The sequence below is a fragment of the Nanorana parkeri genome, unplaced genomic scaffold (assembly GCF_000935625.1).
Source record: "Nanorana parkeri isolate BGI_ZX_2015 unplaced genomic scaffold, ASM93562v1 scaffold431, whole genome shotgun sequence".
NCBI lineage: Eukaryota > Metazoa > Chordata > Amphibia > Anura > Dicroglossidae > Nanorana > Nanorana parkeri.
The window spans coordinates 1,120,424-1,144,675 of record NW_017306699.1 but is presented as its reverse complement, the minus strand read 5'-3'; the positions used below and the strand labels follow the sequence as shown (position 1 = coordinate 1,144,675).

Here is a 24,252-nt window from a genome sequence, read left to right as displayed (position 1 = left end):
CACAAATAACGTGTGCCACTGCTCGTTACTGCAATGCACCTTTGTGAATCCAGCTTAACGAACCCTCGTCCTCCAAGTAAAAATTGGAAAAAGGAAATACATGTTTGTTTAGTTTGGTTACCCTGGATAAACAGTAGGGCCTATGTCTAAGTGTGTGCCTGTCTTTCTTTCTCTGAACTTTATACTTTACAGTACCCTTTAAAAAGAAAGTTAGCATTGAGATTTAAATATTGAGGGAATTATTCTGGCTTCAGCACTTTTGGAATCACTGACAAAGAACAAGAATTCAGACTAGAAAGCCAAGCGAGTAAAGTCAGAACTAAACATATTACATTAGTCCCCATTACAAATCACCACTTAATACCCGTACAAAAACACCCCCGTGGGGACAAACATTAGCAAATATACTTATCACTTCTGCCTGCAACGCCTAGGTTAGGGTGAAGTCACAATCCTTCTGGTTGGATTCAGGGACCGCTGAGGCTCCCAAAAGTTTTGCAATACAAGGGTTATTCATAAAAGGGTGAAGAGTTTGGAGAAGGCAGGAGAAGTGAACTATCTAGGACAACATAGCTGAACTGGAAAGTGAGCTGAGTTGGAGAATTTTTCCAAATCAGCTATGTTGTCCTAGATTGTTGCTTCTCCAAACTCTTCACCCTTTTATGTGTAACCCTGTCAGTGTTCCCAGAATCTCACTGCAAGGAATTATGGAAGCCGGGGGTAAGCTAAGTATGTTTTCTAATGTATTTTCCACAGATTTTTAGCTGGTGTATTGTTTTTACAGGCGGTGACTTGCTAAGGAAGGGAAACCTGATGTAATAGTGGCCCTTGCCTTTCACTGCAAGTCTGCTTTAAAGTGACATTAAACCCTCAGATTTTTTAACATAAAACAATACTGTAATGTGTGCCTTACTGTAATCCATGGTTGTTTCCCTTCTCTTTGCTGCTCTTCCTTTTAAATCTGTATCTCATCTCATGCTGGGCAGAACTTCTGTTTTGCAGCAGATTGCCTTGTCTCTGGAATGGATACATGGTGTCTGTGTGAAGGTTCACAACCTGAGCCAGCACTACAGGAAGAGGCACTCAGCTGCAAAGGGAAGTTCTCCCCAAGCATGAGAAGAGATACAGATTTAAAAGGAAGAGCAGCAAAGAGAAGGGAAACAACCATGGATTACAGTAAGGCACACATTACAATATTGGTTTATTTTAAAAAAAAATAACGAATGCACATAAAAGAAAACATGTGCATTTATTTATTTGCAGATTCTTCCTCCCGTCCATGTTCGTACCAGGGTAAGGACATTCAGTAACCGGAGTATGGACCAGAGCAAGTGTCAATTGACTATAAGTGCAGTGACATCACCGAACTTGTATTCCACTCTGATGGCAGATGGGACATGTAGGTATTCCATTCACAGATCCTGTAAAATAATCTGTGAATGGATGATGTGGTTATGTAGGCGAAGCAGAATTAAAAATACAGCAATAGTCTGCGGGGAGAAGAACCCCACAGTTCAGATGAGTGGAGTTGGGGGAAGTCCACGAAGGTTAACTTAGCCATTAAGGATAAAAAACCTGACTAGAGATTTCTGGTCACTGGCAGTGGCAGAATATGGTCACACAGGACCCTTACTGTAGAAATACACTGGTAGTCCTAACTATACATTTCTGTAACTCATAGCATACACCAGGGGTGCCCACAATTTTTTGTGTTAAGATCTACTTTTCAAATGACGAGCTACATGAGATCTACCAACGAAAAAAAAACCTTCCTTGCTCTCTCTCTCCTGGCTGTCTCTCCTTGCTCTCTCTCTCCTGGCTGTCTCTCCTCTCGCTCCTGGCTGTCTCTCCTTGCTCTCTCTCTCCTGGCTGTCTCTCCTCGCTCTCCTGGCTGTCTCTCTCTCTCTCCTGTCTGTCTTTCCTCATTTTCTCTCCTGGCTGTCTCTCTTCGCTCTCTTGGCTGTCTCTCCTCTTTTTCCTGGCTGTCACTCCTTGCTCTCCTGTCTGTCTCTCACCGCTCTCTCTTCTGGCTCACCTTGCTGTATTTTGCAAACAGTGTAGTGCAACCGGCTGTGTAAACGAATATTCTTTGATGTAATACATAGCACTTCAACCACCAGTATCCACCAGAAAGGTGTCAGGGAGCTTGGCTCAGCAGACTCAGGCTAATAGGTAATCATGTGTGCACAGCTAAATAAATATACCAAAATGGAATAAAGGGGCCACCATTCACACCCTTCGTGATCTACCAGCATCAGCTTTGAGAGCTACTGGTAGATCACGAGCTACCTAATGGGCACCCCTGGCGTACAGTCTTTATTTTAGAAAGACCATGACAGCAGGACTCTAATCCCAGACATTCGATGTAGCAGCAAAACATGGTCCCTCTACTGCAGATTCTACTTACTTATTCCATGCAGTGCATCAACTTACTGCACCATTCCCTTCTTATAATCCAATATCCCTTCTCTACTCTCTTATCAGCTTTAATGAAATCTCTACTGAACGCTTCACAGATCTGTCATCAGAACCGCAGAGGAAAGAAAAAAAGAATCAACTCCATTCTAAGAAGCTGTCACATTTTTTTCCTCTAAGGAACACTTTCCAAAATGATTACTGCTATGTTCTGCACATTTTCCTGTGTCCAGACATCAGTTTGTACTGTGGTCAGCATGTAAACCATATCGCTGGACTATAGGAAATGAGGCGGACAAAACACTTGTTTAAAGGTGAAGTTCCATGCACTGAATGCATACTGCTCTTGTACAACAGGACTGTGCCCAAAAGGCTCTTACATAATAGTGGTCTATTCATTGTAGATAAAAATCTAAAAGAGGGCGAATTATAATTTTCTTGACATTCCCTGACATATTCACAGATGATGAAGGCCAGACCTGTGTGGCTTATGTAACGGCACGTTAAACTAGGCTGAAACCCTCGGGCATTTAGTCAACTGAAGTGTAATGTTCATTCTGCACGATGGGTCGGCGCATTTTACTGCTCAGCTGCTGTCATTTAGGCAGTGTCAAGAAAGCAGACTCAAAGCCATTTCCAGCAGCAGCAAAACCTGTGTGGATCTTTAACCCCTTTTCTACCAGGTTCAGTGCTCCTCGACAAATTTCCAGCTTTTGAAATTTGTTTCATCATAGTGATAGCTAATGCAGCTACTAGGTTGAAATCTTTCAACTGAATAGCAGTTAAACATCCCACATATACCAATAAACAAACAACCTCACCAAGTGAGAACTCCCATTGTGCATTTAGACATCTTAGGTAATGAGCTCATGGGTGGTTTTTAGTAGTGTGATCTCACTACTAAAATTGCTAGCAATGAATTGGCTCTAAATTGGAACAAAATGGCTCTCTATGGAGTTAAGCCCACACGTGGCATGTAGTAGCTTGTAGTAGTAATTAATCACACATGTTTAGAGCATTGTCCATCACTGCAACATGCTTGTGTGCCACCCTCACACATCACAGGGCGCCATTTGTTCCAAATATGTAGCGATCAATCACTATTTCCAGCAATTAATCGCTAGCGATTTTAGAAATGTGATTACACTCCTAAAATGGTTATTGTGCTCCAGCCTTAAAGTGAACTTGTCAAGAACATCAATGTATCAACATTAGCAAAGTGCAGGCATAGAGTACCTTATGCGATCTGTAATCAACTGTTGTTCACACAGAGAGTCCCTAAATTCTGGAAGCACATTAAACAAAGGTAGACCCCTCCGATCTGACCCAGCTTGGTATAAAGTATTCTGCTCCTGATCTTCTCTACTTTTTATATTAGAGCCACCAAAGTGTATTCAATGAACTCTTGTGAAGGTAAGTGTAATCATAAAGAATGACTGATGATCAGAAGCAAAGTCTACAAAAACTTCATCTTCTGGAACGAAAGCCTGTCTGGGGCTCCTATATTGGACTTTATAAAGGCAGCATGCTGTTTAGTTATAGGGGGAAGAGCTTAGTTGTAACAGAGGTGAAAGCCCTTTGTGTGGTTTGTGTCTAGAGTCAATTAAATGCATTAGAAAACTATCAAAGGTACTTCCTTTATGGGTTTGGACACTAATGTATCTGTCATGTTTGCTTTAAGTATATGTAACTGAAATATCATTCACCCCTAACATTTTCTTGGGCCGCCTGTGGTAGCCAATCAGAATTGTATTTTTCTCTAACCTACTACTATTTTTCTCTAACCTAATACTACTTTACATATTGTTCATTGTCACACAACAACAGAAAAAGTCATTTAAGTCATGCATCTGATACTCACAAGTAAAGCCACACCAGTCGATATGCCAAAACCCACACAACAAACACACTTTACAGCTATGAATTATATACTTGCTTCAACATGCCTGCTGTAAACAAAATGTACAGGGGTTCTATATAAATTCAATAGACTGCAGGCCATAAGGACTGGTGTCAATGGCATCAGTTTGATATCAATTCTTCTGAGCCTCTGACCTGCTCCAATTGGGTTTTGCTTCCCCATACACTTGTATGGGAATGCAAAACCCATTTGAAGCACACAAAAGCCAGTTCACACAGGCCCTAATGGTTCCTTAAAGAATACATTTGTAAAATGCATTCTTAACCTTAGCAGTGGGGTTACCCCCACACACTGCAGGAGCTAAGTGCTTGTTTTCGTCTTGGGTGTAAAATAAGAAAGTTATACTCACCTGAACCACAGAGCTGGCTGGCTCTTAGACCAGTCCTTCCAGCCTCTCTCCTCCTCCACTCCAGCGTTCTGAGGATCCTTGAGTCATCATGTCCAATTCACGGTGTATAGGACTTCAGGACGCCAAGGGATATCCCAATGAAGCAGTGGAGAAGGAGACAGGCTGGAGGAAGAGGTTTAGGAGCCAGCCAGCTCTGAGATTCAGGTGAGTATAACTTTTTTTATTTAACTCCCTATACGAAATCAAGCAGTTAGGCCTTACAGTACAGGGGAAGGTCCACTGCAAGGGTTAAGAATAAATTCTCCTAGAGTTCCTCTTTAATAATATTTTTTCAGTTCACTAAGTGAGGTCTGAAAAGGGAATGTCACTGATGAATTCAAATGGTGGTGTTTGAAGAGCCAAGAGTACCATATTAAAATCCTATGGAGTCACTGGTGTTTGTACAAGAGAAGCCACATGAGAGATTTCCTTTACAGAAGTCTTGACCAATAAATGGGAGGCTATCAGTCTTTGGAATAAGATTGCAAGAGCTGAGATTGGCCTTTTGCTGGTACCAAATGCTGACACCGGCTTTATTGAAGAATGTTTAGGATTCTTTCCATGATTCTTTCTTTGCTGGGACGAAATCTTCTTTCAATACAACAGGTAAAGTAAACCTTACATGTGCAATGGTAGGTAGGCTTCCTAGCTTTTAACAGTGTGGGAATTACTGAATCAGAGAGACCCCTGTCTCCCAAGACCAGGGCCCCAACAACTATGCCTTTAAATCAAAGTTTGATCAGGTTGAAGTAAGCCTGGGAACTATGGCATCATCCTGCAGCCCCTCAGTAACAAATTCATAATTCAAGGATTTATGAGACTCTTGTCAGATAGAGTCTCCACAGCAGCAGTTCTGTTTCCTCTACAGCTGCTTGTATATCAAGCAATGATTCTGGAGAGGAAGGTGTTAAAGAACGTGTACAGCCTTTGCATTCATTTGCTATTTAGCTCATAAATTTTATGTCAGCAATCATATTTGCAATTTAGCCCAAAAATTCCAACATAGCTGCAGGGAACTCCTCTCTGTATAAAGCAGAGGATGGGGCCACGCCTGACAGAGTAAAGGGAGACTCCGAGGAGTGTGTCGACTCAAGCAGGGAACAACAATCCAGGCTATCAGTTTTAGGTCCCTGAGAAAGGAAATGCGTGCCACCCCGGAACTGTTAGTGGATCATAAGCAGGAGAGGACCGATGCAGTGTGACTGCTCCCCTTGCATTTAGCATCTGACATGTTGTACTATTAAACAGGCACAACTTACTTGAGAACAGTAGGTTTAAACTGTGGGTGCAACTTTACTGCTCAGAGCAGTAGAGTTTTAATAGCCAGAGGTGACTGGGTCACTGTAGGCAGCAGCAAGGATTAACAAAGGTGGAAAACCGCATGTCTCTTGCAAATAGGAACAATGATGGGAAAGTGGTACCTCATGTGAAAAAGATGGAAACAGAGTGCAGAATATGCATGTGCGACACTGTAACTAGTGACACAACTCTTGATTCCCCAACGTGTTAACACCTTCCCTTGGAAACCGGCGGAATACCAATAAACCCTACTAATTCAACTGTACCAATAAAGCAGTAGCTACTGATGCTCAGTATACTCACTAAAGGTCCTCAGAAACTGAGCACACCAGGGGCTGTGCCACTGTTCTGAAACTGGAAAGCACTCTCTGGCTAACTAACACAGTACACAAGGCTCTGGAGAGTGCCACAAACACAGCTCAGTACCTGGAGGTCACATTCCAGGCTATTTTTGCTCTGTCCATGGCCTTTACTCACAGAGCGGCTAACTAGCACAGTACACAGAGGTCTGGAATGCGCCATAAGTAGAGCCCAGTGCCAGAAGGTCACTTTCCAAGCAGTAAAATGGGTAAACTTTTCTCAGAAGTGAAAAGACATTCATTTTCTTAGGACAATAGCAAAAAACTAAAGCACAGGGGAGTTTTTTTTGTTTGTTTGTCAGTGTTCCATTCCTCATGTATAACCCTGTATAACTCCTGTATAACCCAATTGTGTCAGAATCACTGCAAAAGGTGTTCCTTAAAGTGGAAGTAACAAAAAAAAAGCCACCAGGAACTTTTAGCCATTATATGCTACTATCCCCTCCAATGCTGTGCTGCTCCTTTGACTAGCTCGACTAACAAGGCCCCAATGATGTAATTCCTATGCATGTGCACTGGAATTACTTCATCTTGGCATGCTGAAACAGTGTGCTGAGTTGCACATGTGTGGCTCAGTGCACAGAAAAAAAAATGCTGACAGGCAGTTAGAAGCTTTTATGGCAGAAGAGACTTACACAGTCTCTTCTATCACAAAAAGCCTGCCAGTTGGTAATTTTTTTTCTTTTTTTAGTTCACTTTCTCTTTATTAGGAAATTATATCTATCTGGTATGAGGTGGATTAGAAATCACCAGTGTACATTCTAATTTATCTATCAAAACGATTGCCTGACTAAAGAAGCGCTACATTGATATTTGCCAAATACTATGCAGGATGATATTCTATGCAAGATGCAGGATACACAGAAACCCCATATCCATCACGTTGCGTTGTAACCAGCTCAGTCTCAGTGAGTGGAACATTATTCCCTAACACCTGCTTCTGGCAACAAATGAATGTGTTACAACTAAAAGAGTAAAGATTGAGTGAGCTGTAATGGATGGTTCATAGTATCCCTATAGACGTAGGAAGCACTTAAATAGCAGATCTAGATAGCAGAAGGTTCATGGTTATTTTATAGAACAAGGAATGAGTTAAAGAGTCCGTTAGTGCATGCTCATGGTTATATCTTTCTATAGATATAAAATCCAGAACTGTTACAGGTAAAAGGTGGCTTATTTCATGCTGAGGATGAGGTGGATGAAGGGAAAGTAATGCCAATGCCCATGCCCATCTTTTTAAAGAAAATAGTAATAATAATAACCACCCACAATAAGCCTACAGGGCCAATTCACTAAGCTGCAGGAGGTATTGCAACTGCAATCTGTACTATAGTTCTTATAAATAGGTATGTTTTGTCCCTCACTGCATTTCTGGCAAGATCAACAGGTATTTTCAGGACTTGCATAAAATGTTCTTAACCTGAAAAGTAAAAACGAATGCAGCTACTGCATCTAAGGACGGGTAAGCTGCATAATATTTCAGATTTTGGGCTAAGATGCACTTTTGCTTTTGTGGATACTCTATAGATGGAACAAAAAATAAGCATTTGTTTCTTTATCAACAATGGGACAGGAAGTGATGGCAAATGTCTCCAACAGGGAGATAGACTGCAGCAAAACATCTTTTTGTTCTGTACAATGAAGCTGAGTTAGAACATTAGAATTATTGTCTGTATCTTCCTGTACAAATGACAACTGCAACCTTAATTTATTTTCCTGCAGTCACAGGTGACATCTCCTCAACAGTGTCACACGCAGGAATAAAAAAAAATACAGATACATTTACCCTTCCAAGTTTAAAAGTTTTGTTTAGATTTGGCCTTTAACTGAATTGTTTACTGCATAACCCATGTAAAGTGTAATAATACTTTGAAGTGGACATTAGAGTGCTGCCCAGAGCATATGACAAGCACACAACCAAGTGCACTGTGATCCTGGGGAACTACCATAAAGAATAATCTTAGTCCCAGTCTGCATTTCGGTGTATTTGCCCGCAGACTGACCTTATTCTCTACTGCAGTTCCCTTTCATTATCTCAATGTGTGCACTTGGAGTTCGTGTGGGATAGAGTGCAGGCTACACAGAGGAAAGCAGGTTTTACAGACACTGAGATATCGTTTTTATATGTGGGTTAGTGCTGCTTAGCCTGGGCTCAGGCCATGGGGAAATCTTTCCTAGGTGCATTTATCCTTTAGGTTTGCTGTTTGTTCGTTTGTTTTTTTTTATACCAATAAACAGATGAACCTTCTTATTTTATCTGCACTGGTTCACTGCATCATGACTGATAAGTGCAGGTGCTCAAGCAATGCTAAACATTCCAACAGATCATTTAAACCTACATGTTCTAGAAAACATGGTCCAATTTCACTGAGATGTGGCTCTTCATTGTTGTACTGCTTCTCAAGGTCTCTGACAAAGCCCATCTGGAACCGGTAGATGTCCTCAATGTTTCCAAAGATGACCTTCAACTGTTCATCACTGAACATGTCTCTCCGCTTCCTGCATTGCTTTAAATAACCCTGTTAAGGAAACAAAATGAGAATAAGATTTTTTTATTTTAAAAAAGCAATATAAACAAGCATCAATGAAGATATAAATAAACATATTGTAACTGTAGCAGTATCAGTAATAATAGGTCATGACTAATTTGTAAATTTGTGTCCTTGTCTTAGTGCTGACAGTAGGCTCAGTTTCACAAAATGTCCTACATATTTGGAAAATGAAACCCCATTAAAGTCTATGGGGGACAAATCTTGATATTCCATTTGTTAAATTGTGGGAAAATAAACAAACTATTGTCAAAAAAGAGGCATAGGAAGCCTGGCAAAGCCACATGCAAAGGAAGGTCTTTTCGTGTGGCTTTGAGGACAAAAAGACACACGTACCTTAACTCTAGTTTGTGCTACCGTACTACTGTTATGTATTGCAGGACCTGCTCTTCCCCCACTACCTACATATGCAGCACCCCTGCCTATCCTTTTAGACCTGCCTCTCATTGTAATGAGAGGTGAATGGAATGTCTAGGGCATCTCCAGCAACTGCTCAGCAACAAATGCATGCTGTACACTTCAAACTAAAACAAGGCCCTAGCATGACAAAATTGAACAGAATATCCCCTCTATTCTGTCTATAAAAATGGGAACTCAAGGAGGTACACACTGCAATCCACAGTATAGCACCGTGTAGCAAATTATCTCTCCCTACACAGATTTGTAAGCTTTCCTAGCCAGCTTCAACACATACTGAAAGTATGTTTTGTTTATAACAAAGAGGTGACCAGATTGCTGGAGGATTGGAAAGATATTGATTGTTTTGAAACTTTTTGAAATAAAAAGTTATTTTTAATAAAGTTGTTCCAACCTGCATTTAATGAATGGTTGCATCTAGGTGCAGGTAGATTCCCCTCCCTACCCCCACCCACCTACTTTATTGCATCTTCTAATGAAGCATAGGAGGGACAGAAGAACCTAGTGCCTTCCAGGAGTAATTTAGAGTGAGTGTATTTTTTTGTACCTCACTCTTGAAGAGACACTGCCACTTTTTCCTATTCAGGGTCAAGTGTCAGTAACTCTTTATAGTCACCTCCCTAGCAAGGCATACTTACCCATTTAGACTCCATCACTGCCTCCCCACTGTTTTGAAGCCCTCACTTCATTGATCTTTCTTAGTAGAAAATACAGGTATGGCGGGAAGCATGTTACCTCCCCATGCAATAGTTCTCAGGCCTAAGAGGACAATTGCCAAGCCCAACAATGTTATGTCTCTCTGTGCAGGGAGGAAATTTGATCTCAGGCCACCTTTGCGTCAATAACAGTTTATGCTCTGTTGGTAAAGCTGTCTACAAAATTCCACAAAAATGTGCCTGTGTGAATTTGTGTCCGTTTAACCAAAAGATCATTTGTGGGATCAGGTACTGATGGTGGATGAGAAGACCCGTTTTGCAGTTGGCATTCCAAAGATGTTCAGTAGGGCTGATTTCAGGGCTCTGGTCAAGCCACTCTACTTCCACTATACTAAACTTGTCAAACCATGTCATCATGGAGCTGTAGGGGCCCAATCACTGTGGAGCAGAAAAGAGCATTCCCCAAGTTGTTTTCACAAGACTGGAAGCACACAATTGTCCAAAATGTCTTTACATGCTGAAGCATTAACAGTATCCTTTGCTGGAAATACCTGAACGCAATAATTTAGGTTGTGTGCATATACTCTTGTCCATGCGGTATACAACATATTTGTGAAATATAGACATCCACACTTGATAATATCTAAGGCAGGCATCAATATAGCATTTTGGAAAAAGGTGTTTTGCAGAAAGTCAGAGACATAGCAGATATTCTGCAAATTAAGGGTTGCAGACTGGACAAGAAACTTCTGGTCCACTGTTTTTGAAAACACTTAATCTATTTGCCAGCAGCCTAATATTAGCAGCAATGGAACAGCTTTTTAGTTTCAGTGTTACTAGGCTTCGGGCTCAGTGTTATTATGTCCTGGAGACATTAAACTGTAGCTACTCTGACCTCTGCAGCATCTTCTAATTATGGTGGTTTCTAATTTGCAACATTTTGCAACATTTGACAACAACGCAGGAGCCATGAGATCCCATGGGATTGCCGGGAGATTACAAAACAGACAGAAAAAGGTTAAGAATCAGCAGGGGCTTGGGACAGACCAATATATGATACATAAATAAGCTTTCTTTCTCACATAATCACACCAGAGAAGTTGCAGTGAAAGCTCAGCAAAGAATATAGGCAGAACATGATTTTAATTTGACTGTCATACACTTATTAAACAGGACATTTAGCTTTTATGCAATATGCCTTCAAGCAAGACAGCATTTTGTAAACTTCACAAATGTCTGTGTAAAAAAATATATGCCATGACAGAAATAAGCTGCAAAAAACATATGCGCTAACCAACTTTCTCAAAAGGGCAAACACTATCACTCTGAAAATTTAGCATTTATCTATCAGGACCTAAAGCAGTTATCAGTTATTTGAAACAGAAGCATTAAATGTTATTTTAAGAGGGTTGTGGAGGCTCTCTAGAGTGATCTTTGACTTGGTCACACGTATCTTTTCAACAAGAGTGGCACTGCATATTAGGTACTATAAAGTGCCTGCTTTGGGGGCATATTGCCCACAATGCACTGCTTGGTGCCTGAGTGGTCAATGCATAATCAATTTAAAAGGTGCTTACTTGTAAAGCTGCCCTGTCTAAAATAGACAGGAGACAGTCAAATTAATGCTGTCGCAAAATGCAAATAAAAAGCAGTCATATTTGTAAAAACTAAGTACATCTGAATATGTCATATTGTGGTAATTCCAACTAAGCTTCACATGTTAAAACAGTCACTAGATGTAGGCAGCTGATGTCAGCAAATCAGCCCTTTTCTATACAAATTGTGCTTAGCACAACCCCCTCCCATGCCTTCCCATTGGTTGTTTAATGTGATAGATGGTTTGCTATAGACCAATTGCTATATAGAAAAAAAATGTTTCTATGCATAAAGCAAAGCTGACTCACAGCATTTGCAGTTACAGGGATTTATCAGAGATTTTGTTTGCTGAATCAACATTTAGCCAGTTCACTATGACCCAAGGAAATAACCATGGAACTGATAGGATGGATTAGCCACTGGATGGAATGGCTTAGGAAATCTATATGATTTATTTGGTGTCCATGCTTGCAGTCAGTAATTTGTTTACATTTTGTGTAAAAGTACAGTCAGTACCAGATAACAGCGTGTGTCAAGGACGATTGTAAGTAAAAGGTGCTATATTCAGGCTTACACTTTCATAAAGAGCACAAGGTTGTTAGAACATATTAAAAGAACTACTTGCAAAATGATTATAAATGGTTATTTAAAAAAAATAAAACTTTAGTGGTGTCTGGAATAAAGATATTTTTTGATTTTTACTTTAATGGTTAATATCTACCCAATAAAAAAAGTAGTTTTCAAGTTTAATTTTATCTACAGAGGGTCTGTCCCAGAGCTTATAGAATGTTCCCACAATACGTGACATTTGTTCTTGTGTACCCCACTATCTGCCAGCAAAGTGCTGCCTGCCACCAATTCCAGACCCGGCAGCAGGACTTATAGAGCGAGTATGCCAGGCTTCTTCAGCCAGAGGATAAAGACGAGTAATTCAAGACAGAGACGGAACGATGGGGGTGCATGAAGGGGATGACATAATCGTCACAATTCAGTGGGCATGATGGCAGGAGTAAGGCATAGGAGAGATTATGGGGACATATGAAGAAAAACAGAATGGCCATAATTCAGGAAAAAGTGAGAATGATGGCAGAGGCATGATTTACAGCAGATGAGGGATAATGATTGTGCATGAGAGGAAAGACAGAATAGAAATAATTTAAGACAGATGGGTATGATGGGGAGCATGACAGGCATGATTCAAGATAGAGGGAATATAATGAGGGGTGCAGGATTTAAAAAAGGGAGAGTATGATGGGAGTCCTTAAAGAACACCATATAAGTCAAGCCTGCAAAGTGTCCCCCTTTTCAAAGTTCTACAATTGGGAGATGTATAATAATATTTTCTAATATCTACTACTAGGCAACTAGGGAACAAGAGAGCATTCACTAAATATCCACACATGCACACACACTGTGCACTGTTTTACATTCAGAAAAGAATATTGATATCCACTGATGCTCATAGGCAATAACCTTCAAAAAATAAAATTCCCTTTTCTATTTCTGCATGATCGGCCTGTAACGTAAATACACTGCCCACCTATTTAGAACACTTTGAAAATGTACTTGACAGCACTTAGCCTTTAAGGCTACACCGGTACAGACAAAGCTGGAACCAGATACATAAAATGTGTGGCTATAACCGTTATCTGGTTTACAGTCATCAGCTCATGCAATTCAGAGATTGCCACAGGAGATCCCACTTTCTAGCCACACACACAGACTTGGGTCTCTGCACTCACTTGCCAGTAGCTGCATTCCAAACTGACTAGATCAAAATTTGAAACTTTTTATTGCATACTTTAAAGGCTAAAAACAATGAAAAGACTCCTGCCAACATCAGGTTCTCATACAAGTTGCACACTTTTTCAAGTCTGTAAAATGTATACACTGCCTCCTTATTTAGAGCATCACAGGGCCTTTGCTGACTCAGGAAATTTACTTGTTCAGAGTGCTGTTCAGTCTTCATCAGTGAAGGTACAGTGGGCATTAGACACTAGACTAGAGGAGGGGAATTGTAACTTTACTGGGTGGGTAAAATGCCTATTGAAAAAAAATAATATAAACTGTTATATGGTGGGCACATAATTCATATTGAGGACACTTTGCCTCCTTGTGTCTCCCCATGATTCTGAACACAGGAGTGGAGGATTACAAATCAAATATGTATACAAATCAAAATGTGTGCAAATCAACATCTCCAAAGGGAAAAATAACAACTGGCATGTGGATGTACCGTTCTTACATGGCAGGCAGTTTTCCAATGAGCCCAAACTAGTCTCTGCTTGCAGAGTTTAATCATTCTAAACTAAGAAACACATTGGTGGGATCTGAAGTACACAATTTCCCTGGGCTTGTGTACAAGAAATTGTGTACAAGAAATTGTAACGTTTGGATATTTATTTGTAATTTATAGAAGCAAAAGCTTGTGAAAGCAACAGACATGAGGATGAATTCCATGTATGTAATTATTTTGCCCATGGCAGAATTCTTTGGAGCCCCTTCATATAAAATCTGAGGGTAAGGCATGAGTGAACTGTATTCAACGCCTTAAACATAATAGAAGGAATACAATTACTCACATCATTAAATAAAATGATCCATTATTTACATCATGCCCAAGGAAACAATTCAATGGTAATATAGTGAGACAACATTTCTACTTGCATTGCCATGTACAGAACTGTAACCGAGGGCTTGTAATGGGCTGAACCATTCACAATGAAAAACAAAATGATGTATAGTAATGATGATGTGACTCATAGCTAAAGATGCTGCTGCCCCGGCTCTGCATCTGGCTATAAACATTGGGACACTTGGAGGAGCGTATATGAGTTCAGATATCATCCAGTGTCATTTATGCATCTAATGAATGTATGAATTCACCAATGGTATAAGCTTTTCAATAGTTGTAGTTTGGTTTTCTTAAGCTTTTATGGCACGACAGGCCCAACACCTCACTGCGACTATCTCTACCTTAATGGGCAGTTAAATTTCAATTGACACCAAGTACAAGGTGTATTTATAAGATTGGTAACTTCCACCTAAGTGGTGTTCCAAAATCACAAGATCACCGACAAAGGGTAATAGAGTGGATGATGCACTACCACAATGTCTAGATAAAAAATAGGTACTAAGCAGGTGGCCAGTAAGTAGACAGTACCTTAATTGTTATAAAAAAAGACCTTTCCATTTTAACCTGCAACCAATTTTGATTTTTTTTCTTTCCTTAAAGGAGAACTATGAGGTGAGTGCTTTTCACTCACCTCATAGTTTTAGCCGACCTTTGACAATGAGACTGTCACAGGTCGGCTCAGTGGATCGGGAAGTGAGCGAACACATACCGGCATTCGCTCACTTCTCGATCCTGTCACAGCTTTCTGCCGTGACAGGGGAGGGACTAGATTCCCCCCTCCCCGCTCCGATCCTCCAGCGCTGACTGGCGGAACGGACGGGGGAGGGGGCGGGTACAGCTGGCTCTGCCTCCAGATAGGCAGAGCCAGCTGTCACTCACGCAGCTGGGCGGATCCAGACATAATTGTTGGGATCTGCTTCAGCTGCAGCGTCTCTTACAGAACTGTAACCGAGGGCTTGTAATGGGCTGAACCATTCACAATGAAAAACAAAATGATGTATAGTAATGATGATGTGACTCATAGCTAAAGATGCTGCTGCCCCGGCTCTGCATCTGGCTATAAACATTGGGACACTTGGAGGAGCGTATATGAGTTCAGATATCATCCAGTGTCATTTATGCATCTAATGAATGTATGAATTCACCAATGGTATAAGCTTTTCAATAGTTGTAGTTTGGTTTTCTTAAGCTTTTATGGCACGACAGGCCCAACACCTCACTGCGACTATCTCTACCTTAATGGGCAGTTAAATTTCAATTGACACCAAGTACAAGGTGTATTTATAAGATTGGTAACTTCCACCTAAGTGGTGTTCCAAAATCACAAGATCACCGACAAAGGGTAATAGAGTGGATGATGCACTACCACAATGTCTAGATAAAAAATAGGTACTAAGCAGGTGGCCAGTAAGTAGACAGTACCTTAATTGTTATAAAAAAAGACCTTTCCATTTTAACCTGCAACCAATTTTGATTTTTTTTCTTTCCTTAAAGGAGAACTATGAGGTGAGTGCTTTTCACTCACCTCATAGTTTTAGCCGACCTTTGACAATGAGACTGTCACAGGTCGGCTCAGTGGATCGGGAAGTGAGCGAACACATACCGGCATTCGCTCACTTCTCGATCCTGTCACAGCTTTCTGCCGTGACAGGGGAGGGACTAGATTCCCCCCTCCCCGCTCCGATCCTCCAGCGCTGACTGGCGGAACGGACGGGGGAGGGGGCGGGTACAGCTGGCTCTGCCTCCAGATAGGCAGAGCCAGCTGTCACTCACGCAGCTGGGCGGATCCAGACATAATTGTTGGGATCTGCTTCAGCTGCAGCGTCTCAGTATACCGCGATCTGTAGCTCGCGGTATACTGAGCTTAAGATGACGGGAGGATGCTAGTTTGTGTCCTCCCGTTACCCTAAGGAGAACTATGGGGGAAAGCCCTAACCCCATAGTTCTCCTTCAACAAAACTGGCATAACTTTTTGGGGCCTATTTATAAATGTTTTCATCCAAGAGTCACACAACTTTCACCTACGAGTCCCATTTTTTTTAAACTGACTCCAATTAGAGAGATGTTCAAGTAGTGGTTAAAAGTTGTGTGAATCTTGGGTGATAACATCTATAAATAGACCTCTCTGATGTCCTGATTTAAACATTAATAGCCCCTAGGTTTAGTTCATTAACTGTAAAATTATTTAGGAGAAGATTATTTTGAACAATATGGAGTGAATCAAATCTGGCCATGAAACCATTCTGTACATAGCTAGCAATGATCACACTATGCTGGGTTTATAAGAAAGTGATCGAATAGACTTGTGTTTTACAACCATTTACAGCTATGGCAGCACAGACACATCTGTACAATGTACAATGGATTACAGCGAATGACACTTTTCTACTTATGCAGCCAAACAAAAATTCACCAAAGGCAGGGGAAAATATTGTGGTAGGTTAGGATATGTAGCAGTTGATGTTTGTACAGGGTGGACCATGATTCATGTTGAAATCTATGTTAATGTCTATGCTATACCTAAGCTGCAGTATGTAGTATCACAGAAGTGACTGCTATGCAGTGACAATGACCATAGAGCCTTGTGTATACTGGTCATTTGCTCTGTGCTCATGTTCCTCACTATCAGAGTATGAAATATATGATGCCCCCAAACGTCACCATAGTAAAAGAGTATCCCATCCAAGGCCAATCCAAGACAATGCTGACACATCTACACAGGTGCTAGATGGAGATCCAGTAATAGTTGAGTGGTATAAAAATAAAGTAACAGATTATGAAAGGATACAGTGGCACACTTGCAAATCAAGTCAGTAGGTAATCTTTCTTTTAATCGTTTCATCTTATTTGTTTGCCAAACTACAAAGATTTTTTTAAGTTGGCATCATAACTTCATGCAACCCTTGCTGCCTTAGGCATTCTCAGAAAGCAGCTATTTCTGCATTTGTATGCGGTATACTAGTTTCTAGTCACTGACTAAGTGTACAGGTTTACTCAGAGGCCCTTTTAGAACAGATACAAAATGAATTCTAAGCAAGGCACAAATAAAAAGTTGAAGTTCCTTTACCGAGATAAAAAATGCAGAGCTAAAAGGAATAGTGAAACCTGAAATGTGCAAAATGGAATAGGTTTAAAAAGCTGAAGTGGACACTAATAGTGCACAAAAGCTCCAAAAAATGTTAAAACGGCCTATAAAAACACGCCTGCACATGCATCTACTGTACATCCAATAGGAAATCTTAATGCCAGATAATGGAAGCATGTGACAATTGCAGTTAATCCTGCCAGCCCCAAGAGTTGAATTCACTTTATCCACAGCTTAGGAGCATCATGAACAATAAAACATTTTCACTTCTGTGGATTTTGCATATCAAGCAAATTCCTAAATCCTTGTTTCAAGTGCCTAGGAAAAGACTCAGAAGCTAAATATTTACACAGTAAAAGGCTGGGGGGAAACTACACTCACATCATGTACGTCAGAGTCTAGAAAAAAACCTCCCTTGTCTACGCACTCTTATACGTACTAAACAGAGACTCTTATTTTAGCCTTTCAATGCACAACTCCGTCACACTCATTCTGGGTATGTGTGCCTCTGCTATGTGACAGCTCAATGAGCTTCCTTCAAGAAGGGCTACCTCCCTTGTCCTCCATTCAGGACAGATTCTATAATACACACCTGCCTGTCTTAGACAATGTAGGGTATAATTAACAAGAGAGGAACAACAATCGTGTGTATCTAAGATGTAAAGAACTGGGGTACACAATAGCATTGGTCCTGTTCATATGCCTGGTACATTTTCTCTGACATATGTAAAATGATTGCATTGTGCTTACATTTTGCCTTTCAGTACCAAAATGAACATGCATTTTTCAATGTTCACAAAAATATATTTTCAATCTATCACAGACACAAAGGGAAAAGAAACTGAATGTGTGAACTTCATTTACTGTGAAACTGATTTACACCACAATTTCCCCAAGTCAGTTTTACAAGACGCTCATGTCACTGCTTTTGGCTATTGAGATATTCCAGCTAGCTACATGTTAACCTAAGGCACCCGGGAACATTAGATAGCTGTGATTTCCGCAGGTTCAGATGACAGCCAGACTGTCTAACGGGCAATGATAACCTTGGGAGATCTCTGCTAGGAACAGTTTTTATTGACCATGTTGGAAAATTTTGCCCTCAGACTATTATTTGCCTCTATTAGTAGAAGAATAAAAGCACTGCAAACTCAATTTCACTTGCATACTCACAGTGTAATGACATCAGTTTATAGGTCTGTGCAATAGTATTGATGGACGAGCTTATGGGGGTTAAAGTAAATTAATCAATAAATGGAAGGTCGTTTTTCATACGACCTTCACATTGCTTGCTGTCCCCATATTTTTGGTATTTTATATACATTAAAGGTTTCAAATTCTAGTAGTTATTTGCCCGTCTGACTTTAATATGCACCTGCATAACACTCAGCAGAGACAGAAAGCATAGAAACTTATCTCACCAGATTTTTGACGCACTACACAGGTAATTTTTTTTGTACTTATCAAAAAACACTTTCAATGGCATACTGTATTTACCAGACCAAAATGGACCAAAAAAAGAGAAGATCATTGTTAGGGTTTACACATAATTTAAGTGCTAAGATAAAAAGATATGCAACTTTGTCTGCAACTACATTAGACGGGAGGGCACCGAGAGATATTCCACCACCAGAACAGAGGGGACGAGAGGTGAGCAGTCACCATCTCAGGACCGAGGATCAGGTGATTATATCTGCTTTATTTTAGCCCTAGACCAGTGATGGCTAATATTTTTGAGCCCGAGTGGCCAAACTGTTTGGGCACTGGGGTTTAAAAAACATTCAGCATCACTGCTTAGGCAAAATATGGAAACATATTCCACCACCAGAACAGAGGGGTAGAGAGGTGAGCAGTCACCATCTCAGGACCGAGGATCAGGTGATTATATCTGCTTTATTTTAGCCCTAGACCAGTGATGGCTAATATTTTTGAGCCCGAGTGGCCAAACTGTTTGGGCACTGGGGTTTAAAAAACATTCAGCATCACTGCTTAGGCAAAATATGGAAATACATATTCAAACATTTATACACACACACACAACACATATACACATATCACATACTCAACAAAACACGTCCCATATCACACACTCAATAAAACCCACACACATACCACACACTCAATAAACCACACATCACATATCACACACTCAATAAAACACACATACTTATCACACATTCAATAAAACACACATACTTAACACACACACATTACACACATACATTAAAAAACACACATCACACAGATAATAAAACATTAGTGGCAGCCAGCTTTAGAAACGTAATGTAACTCAGAGAATGGTGGGACACCCCAGATAAGAACCTGGAGTGTGCGAGCCGCGGCAACCGGTACCTAGGCTTGCGTGCCACCAGAGGGGCCCTCTGTGGCATGCATGCTCTAGATTCGCCATCACTGCCCTAGACTAAAATGAGCCGTGCAAGGGTTCATTTTTCAATTGTCTGGAGATAGGTGACAGTTTTCTCCCCAGCTCTCTTATAATCACTGAATACACATTTGTTTAATAAACCGGTGTAATAAGCTGTAATCCTTTAGTGGAGGGGCAACAGAAATAACAAATGGATCTTCTCTGTGGTGCTTTATTGGCACAGAGCACAAGGAGGGAGACATTATTAAAGCTTGAAATTCTGTAGACTCAAGACCACTGTTGAAACTTTTGCTTGTTCTTTGAATTACTATACCATCATATTGGTGACATCCACTCTGAGCTCTCTTTCTCGTAAATTACGAAAAGTGAGCTTCGGTAGATTAGCTTTTAGTGCTAGTTTTTGGTACCAGATCTTTTTGGTACCAGATCTTTTGGTCTGTACTAAAAAGGGCCCTAACCTAAAGGCCCTTTCACAATAACCCTCGCTATAACCCTAACAATATTGTTAAGTTATTTAAACTTCATCCCCTAAATTAAAAGTTACCTCTTCTGTGCTAGGATCCTCTGTGACAAAGGCCAACCCTTCTTGTGCCAAAAGATACCAGATATTTACCGTGGGCAGATGGTGTCTTTGCTACCAGTTCCTAAGTGTAGGGTTCTAGGCTGGTATTCCTGCTGTGACTCGGGACTGAAAACAAGTACTGCTATAACCTGCCTGCCGATTGGTAAAAATATATAGTAGTATGCTTTAATTATTAAAGAAAACAAGCTGCAGTGTAAAGTGCAAACACGTAGAAGCATTAGAGCAGTAAAGGTAAGGCATTGTGGTCCCAATTACCTGTACTTGTTTTCCTTGCTGTTTATGTTCACAATCTGTGATAACACCGGGCTAGTTTAAAGACAGCATGACCACAGACTATTCATACTGTGCCGACAATTAGGCTTCATTACGGATTAATTCTATCTATGGCTGAAGGACAATTATGGACAATACATCTTTGATATTGTGATTGCAGAGAACATAACATTTGAATTAATTTAAATTCTTCTCTTAACAGCTGGAAGACTATGGAAGCATGAAAAGCACCTTGAGACATACAGTATATTCAAACAGTGTTTTTTGAGGACATTACAAACAAATGATCTATAGTTCGATGCAATGCAAACATGATTGCAACACTAGCAATTCAGTTTTAATATACAGTATGTGCAATTACATCGACACCCATACAATTATATATTTTTTCCTCTTGAACCAAACATGATGTATACTTAATAATACTGGCGTAAAATACATGGTATTTTCATATTATCCTATATATCCATTTGTTAAAGTTTTATCAATGTGGTGGGTACTTAGAAAATTATTTTCAAGCATTAATATCTCAGCAACAGCACATTAAAAATACATACAAGAAAATGCCACTTGTCATTATATAACATTTATTTTTTTCATGGTTGCTTGTCCCAAAAGGCATTATCAATTGTACTGGAGACAGTACTGTAGTAAAAATGTGGATATCAGCTTTCCTAACACTGTTAACAATTAATTAACTAGTATCTGATATGTTTTAATCTATCTTTGCAGCCATTGGAGGCTGGCATCCTATCTGTGTTTGTTCTTGCTTGTCCACCCTTGCCATAACCAACTGTGAATCTGGAAATACAAAGATTCCCAAGGCAAGATGGTTTCAGCAAGCATATCTATTAATATAAATGTAAATGTATGTGAAGCCCAACAGCTTAAATACAATAAATAATAAGATGATAAAATAATTCCTAATTATTCTGCAAAGGAATGCAGGTTTGTGGGCTGGTGTTTGTACCACTTTATTGTGCAAGGCTGACCTGTTTCTTGGCTTGAATGTACTAGGGCAACAGATACCCTGCTTTACAAATGATGTAGAAGAAGGAAGATAAATAATCAGTCTAGGATGCACTTGGCTTAGATAAAACAATGTTAGACATATTATGTTGCACCCCACTCCTTTTTAAAACAGCCTGACAAGCAGATGTTACAGGGCTGTGTGCTCAGTAATACATGAAAAAGAGCCCGTAGAAACTGACATGTTGTCCTTATGCAGTGCTAAGTACCATTCTGTGTACTCTCTAGGGAACAAAGAAATTGTCCATGATGTTAAGTGCTAAGTTTACAGTGTATGGGTGTTGAGTGCTTACTGCTTGTTGGTAAAGTTAAGTATGAAGTAACACTATGCAAAAAAAAAGTAAGCATATGCAGTATTCAGAATATATTTTAACAAAACTGTCAAGATATTTCCATAAATTTCCTCAGTATATTTCTCACTGCCCTTTAGAAAACAGCCAAGTAGGCATGATTAGTGCTTTTGAATTGCAAGTTTGATGATGCAAATACAGCTCCTCATACAATACCAGAATTCTTCTCCATAAAGAACTCTCCTTCCATAAACTGTTTTTTTTTTCTCCTTAATTTCTTCTTCTTTAGAGACAGCAAAAGATTCATAATGTTTCCAAAATACATTTATCTGTATTATTTAAGATGCACAGAACAGTGTGTCCATAAAGATCTATGATCAAAGTGTTCAGTAACATAGTGGCATGGGAAGAGTACAGAACTGAACACAACACAAGATTACAAAGAGGAAAAAAATATATCTCATCCTGACTTAGTGGGTGTAACTCCAGACAGTACATGCAAAATTGTGTTAAAGCAAAAATCAAACAGAAAAAAAAGAGTAAAGCTTAGTGCTCCAAGGCACAATAGGGATTTGAGTATTTTCTAGTTTGCCCACCTTCCTACAAGGCAACAAAATAGCAATGTAGATGCTTGCACCATGACTGAAAAGCACTAAATTATGCCTCTGGTAGTAGAAGGTCCTGATGATTAAGTATCTAGAGTTTTAAAGGTTGTTTGGTTATAAATAACCAATTAATAAAAGGTTGGAATTTATGCTAGGGACCAGAACATGGGATGTCTATACAAAAAAAAGAATACCAATCGCCGTTATTTTAAATCCATTTTTCTTGTGTTCAGAGGCACACTACAAATCAGGAATCCCTTTGCTTGTTTACTAATTTAAAGCATTTTCTATGTTATGTTAAGAAATTATTCTTCCAATCGGTTCTAGGTTTTATCCAGGCCATAATAAAATGGTTTCCAGTTTAACAAAGCAATATTAGTCCTCCAATCTCTCCTAGTCCCTACCCAAAGCATTATACCGGTTAGGCATGCCTCGAACAGCTCCAATAAAACTTTCTAAAAAAGAAAAGGAACACCTACACCACTTCTCTTGGCCAGCACAAATTGTAACTGTAATAGAAAAATGTTTGAAACTACAAATTAAATGGAAAACAAAATTAATATGGGCGTAACTAGGGTTGGCATCCTGACTATGTAACACTTCAAAAAATCGGATCTCACTTTGTATTATTTAGAAACACCCATTTAGGTATTTCATTAATCCCACCAAAGATTAGGAGAAAAATGCATTAAAAGTAAAAGATACACACAATCAAGGATAAAGCAAAAGCTTGTTGTATATACAATCAAATATTTGAATCCTGTCCATGCAACAAATCAACTAATACCTATAAATGTGTGAATATATCTGGACCTTATAACAAATATGACAGATTCAACCTAACAATATTGGACTTCATTGCACTTCCTTTGAATTGCATGGCCAGTCTTAGCAAGAAGTATTGCATATAATAAATCCTGCCACCTATTGTTTCAGACCTGAGGGCTGCACTAAATAGAGGCGGCACTACAAAAAAAAAACCAAACAGTGACTTCCCAGGCAAAGCATTTTAGCCCAGAATAATGAGATTATACTATATCCCATGCTTTTTATGGCACCCCCAGCAGGTGACGCAGGTCAGTTGAGGTGCATAGCCTGAGTGGCAGCTCATCTCCACCAGAGCTGCTGATGGTGAAGACGGGCTGGAAATCCTAGTGGTCCTGGTTTTCTTTGCTGCAAGCTGTCAGAATGTCGCGGCAGCTTTAATTCTTCTAGCAATGGTCAGCGCAAGTACTGTTAAGTGTTTGAAAATAACTGAGGTAGTTGCAGCAAAGCATAACTTTTTGTGGGTGGCAGGCTACATATTCAGCCAACATGTGACACCCCACCCCAGCAAAAGTCCCCACAGTTTTGGTTGTCACACCTGAATTACTCCGTATATAAAGGATTGTTTGTAAATTCATCTGTGGTGAGTCTAGCTGTATTTATTTGAAGTATTATATAATCAGGATGCATCCCCCAGCTATTCCTGTGTTAAACCTTTTTCACAAATGAACAAAGTACCTTCAAATTGAGCATAAGGTCTCGGGGGGACCTGCAAAGCAAACAAGCATCAAAGATCCCACTTTAATTTGATTGAATTTGCCTTATCAGCAGAAACTGGGCTAGTTTCAAGCAACCTAACAGGAAGGCTTCACAGTTTAAGTCTGTCGGGATTTAGTGTGCTTATTCCAAGAAGGCTGAGCTCATTATATTTTAAGTCATGAGTGACGTGATCCCAGAGGTTAAGAAAAAAGGACTAAAGTTATATATATATATATATATAT

At 39.9% G+C, this 24,252-nt stretch overlaps 1 protein-coding gene across 5 annotated transcripts in view; it reads right to left on the bottom strand.

Annotated features, from left to right (window-relative positions):
• The window catches only part of ARHGEF9 (Cdc42 guanine nucleotide exchange factor 9), a 252,896-nt gene that overhangs the window by 52,863 nt on the left and 175,781 nt on the right, over window positions 1–24,252 (bottom strand). For all 5 annotated transcript variants that reach the window (XM_018560090.1, XM_018560092.1, XM_018560091.1 and 2 more), the window contains exon 4: window positions 8,722–8,901. In XM_018560090.1, the coding sequence (XP_018415592.1) occupies window positions 8,722–8,901 (180 nt within the window). The remainder of the gene's footprint in view (window positions 1–8,721; window positions 8,902–24,252) is intronic.